Source organism: Capsicum annuum, unplaced genomic scaffold (genome assembly GCF_002878395.1).
Source record: "Capsicum annuum cultivar UCD-10X-F1 unplaced genomic scaffold, UCD10Xv1.1 ctg35089, whole genome shotgun sequence".
Classification (NCBI taxonomy): domain Eukaryota; kingdom Viridiplantae; phylum Streptophyta; class Magnoliopsida; order Solanales; family Solanaceae; genus Capsicum; species Capsicum annuum.
This window is the reverse complement of record NW_025841979.1, coordinates 1-3038: the sequence shown is the minus strand read 5'-3', so window position 1 is coordinate 3038 and position 3038 is coordinate 1. Positions and strand designations below refer to the sequence as shown.

General features: G+C 38.0%; 1 protein-coding gene across 1 annotated transcript; it reads left to right on the top strand.

The window, feature by feature from the left end:
* Positions 1-71: 71 nt before the first annotated feature.
* Positions 72-1693, top strand: LOC124891420 (beta-galactosidase 9-like). Its single transcript, XM_047403149.1, has 2 exons — positions 72-441; positions 1224-1693. Exons 1-2 carry the CDS (start codon positions 307-309, stop codon positions 1362-1364), a joined length of 276 nt encoding a protein of 91 aa, XP_047259105.1. The 5' UTR covers positions 72-306; the 3' UTR covers positions 1365-1693.
* The last annotated feature ends 1345 nt before the right edge of the window (positions 1694-3038 follow it).

Sequence of the window (3038 nt, the reverse complement as noted above, 5' to 3'; positions counted from 1 at the left end):
GAGGCCACACCTGGCACCACGTCATGTGTAGGCGCTGTGAAATGGATCTGAGTTGGCACATTCTATTGCTTATAAAGTTTTTTTATCCCGACCAGGTACCACATACCTAGATCATGGCTAAATACATCTAATAATGTACTAGTGATCTTTGAAGAAACAGATAGGACTCCATTTGAGATTTCCATCTCTACACGTTCTACTGAAACAATATGTGCTCAAGTATCAGAAAAGCACTATCCACCTCTTCATACGTGGTCTCACTCAGAGTTCGACGGGAAAATTTCTCTGACGGATAAAGCACCAGAAATGCACTTGCAATGTGACGAAGGGCATACAATCTCTTCTATCGAATTTGCAAGCTATGGAGATCCAAATGGCAGCTGTCAAACGTTTTCTCAAGGCAAATGTCATGCTGCAAATTCCTTGTCTGTTGTGTCTCAGGTATGTTCATTTGTTTCTATTTTTGATCTTTTATGATTTTGAGTTTCATGGTCACCTGTCTTCGTTAGAATATGACTCCAATAAGTAGATAGCAATGTTTAGTGTCCAACTACTCCAAGGTCATGATCTGACTTGAAAAAATTAACTAAAACATTGGGAATTGTACGTCAAGCTAGTGTTAGCGTGCGATGCTAGTACGAATATATGTACACGCAGCTGTAGGTTTTCGCGATCGCACTTTGTAAATTGTCACATGGTTATGTACTTACTCTCAGGGTATTTGCTACTTATGTATGTAGCCAAGGATCTTTTGGGAACCCCTCTACCTCCACGAGGTGGTGATAAGGTCTGTGTACACTCTACCCTCCCCAGACCCCACTTGTGGGATTTCACTGGGTATGTTGTTCGGTTGTTGTTAGTGTATGTACTTGTACAGATGGTTGCATTGCCAATAAATTTGCAAGTTCTTGTATCTACTGGTATGTTTTAAATACAAAGGTGTCAGGCTACCGACCAGATAATATCAAATGGGATGGGCCCGCATTGGGGGTCAGTACTTCAACTTTATGGTTCTGGATTTTAGAGCAACGATTTCAAGTGCTAAAACTAGGTCCGTTAATATGTGAACACATTTAATGAATTTCTTAACACAAATATACTGTTTGAATAAGAGTTGTTAGGTTCGGTCAAGGGATGGAGACTCGGGTGAGTTTAGTGCAGAAGGTGATCATGTTCGTCTCTCAAATACCAAGTGTCTTAATCAAACTTCCATTTTATTACAGGCTTGTAAGGGAAGAAATAGTTGCAGCATTGGCATTTCCAATGCCGTAGTTGGAGATGCATGTCGACACATTGTCAAGAGTTTGGCTGTTCAGGCAAAATGCTCGCCACCACCGGATCTCAGCATTTCAGCTTCCTCCTGACAAGGATCTGGAAAAGCTTTGATCTTTTAGAATGAAACCTTCCCTTAAAGCCTACTTGCTGCCCTACCCAAGCTCCTATATTGTTACAATCTATTGCTGATGAATATGAATTACTAGTTATAATGACTAAAAGCAACAATGCAATTGGCTTTATTGCCTGTCCAGAGAGGTCGTTCTGGTTTCAATTGGAATTAGAATGTACTACCTGTTTATGACCCAAGTGTGTGGCCTCGTGGTCAATGAAATCGATTGAGAACCATGAGGTTTTAGGTTCGAATTCTATCTGAGGTAAAATCATTAGTTGATAAGGTGAGTTCTTTTCATTTGTTTAAGCCTTGGTGGACAGTTTTTCGGTTACTCCCCTCATTTCAATTTATGTCGCACTAATCGTCACACTAAAAAGTAAAACCACCACTGTACCATGGTTTTTTTTTCTGGGGAGAATAATTGTTATTAAATTTTTTTTCTAAAAATGTCTCCATCAGCTTGTCTACTTGACTACTTTATGAAACGTACAATATTTCTTAATTTTGTGTATCAGTCAACACCAACGGACATAAAAAAAATGAGGGTAAAACAGTCATAAATTGGACAAAACATATTCTATTTCTACCAAGTATTAACCGTCACATCAACACGTTATAAACCACCGTACCCAAACTTTGGTCCATCAAGTTATTCAAATAAGAAAAACCTCAATACAATTTTTTCTAATTAATAGCGTAGATAGGTTGAATGATCAATAAGGCCACACTTTTTTATTGAGGAGTCTCGATATCGAAAAATATAAGCTATCTAAACATATTAAGCTTTGAAGGAGACACGTGCTTGCTAATAAGAGCAACAAATTGTTGTGTTTAGAATTGTAGATGAAAATAGCAGATGACAATGACACTCCTTGAAAGACAACTTCACCGTCTTTGGTGCAACATAAAAAGCTTCATGTCTTGTACAAATCCTCGACAAATAGTAGGTAAGTTGCATACGTTCATTAACCATTTCCATCTCCCATCTTGTTCCATGATTCATATGTTCGATTCTTCATCGGTAATTTTGCCACCATATAAACAAAGGCAGCTTCTCAAAGTTAAAGAACTTAAATATCTCGGTCCTCACCTACGAAATCTGGTATAGGAAGCTCTTTCACTTCAATTCAACTGATTTAATGTCAAAATATATGATTGTAGATACATATGGAGATGTACTATTATCATGGAAAGACCAAAATATGCGATCTTTGATGCTGATTAACGGAGAACAGGCACAAAATGATTTTGCTAGGCGAACACTTTTTTCTCTGTCCAAGAATTGTTATTCAAAGAGTAGACACCAAAAAACGAGCGATACATCATTATTATAGCCTTGTAGTCATTAACTCTAGTCCCAGCACAACCCACAAGCAATTGGAACTACCACATTGTTATATCTGGGCGAATTAGAGAAATGAAGGGAATTATTAAAGGTTGTACATGTGGCAGCTGTAGAAGTAATCATGTGACTTGAATAAAATGAGCGGCTCAGATTTAAAGCTCAAGCGGTTATGATATTAATGGTGGAGATGAAGTTGGGTTGTTATTAATTACCCAACTGAAAGAGAGAAGAGGAGTTAACGACTTGGTATTATTCCCTTCCTAAAATTCTCTCTCTTCCTAATTCTTCTTCTTCCTCATCTCT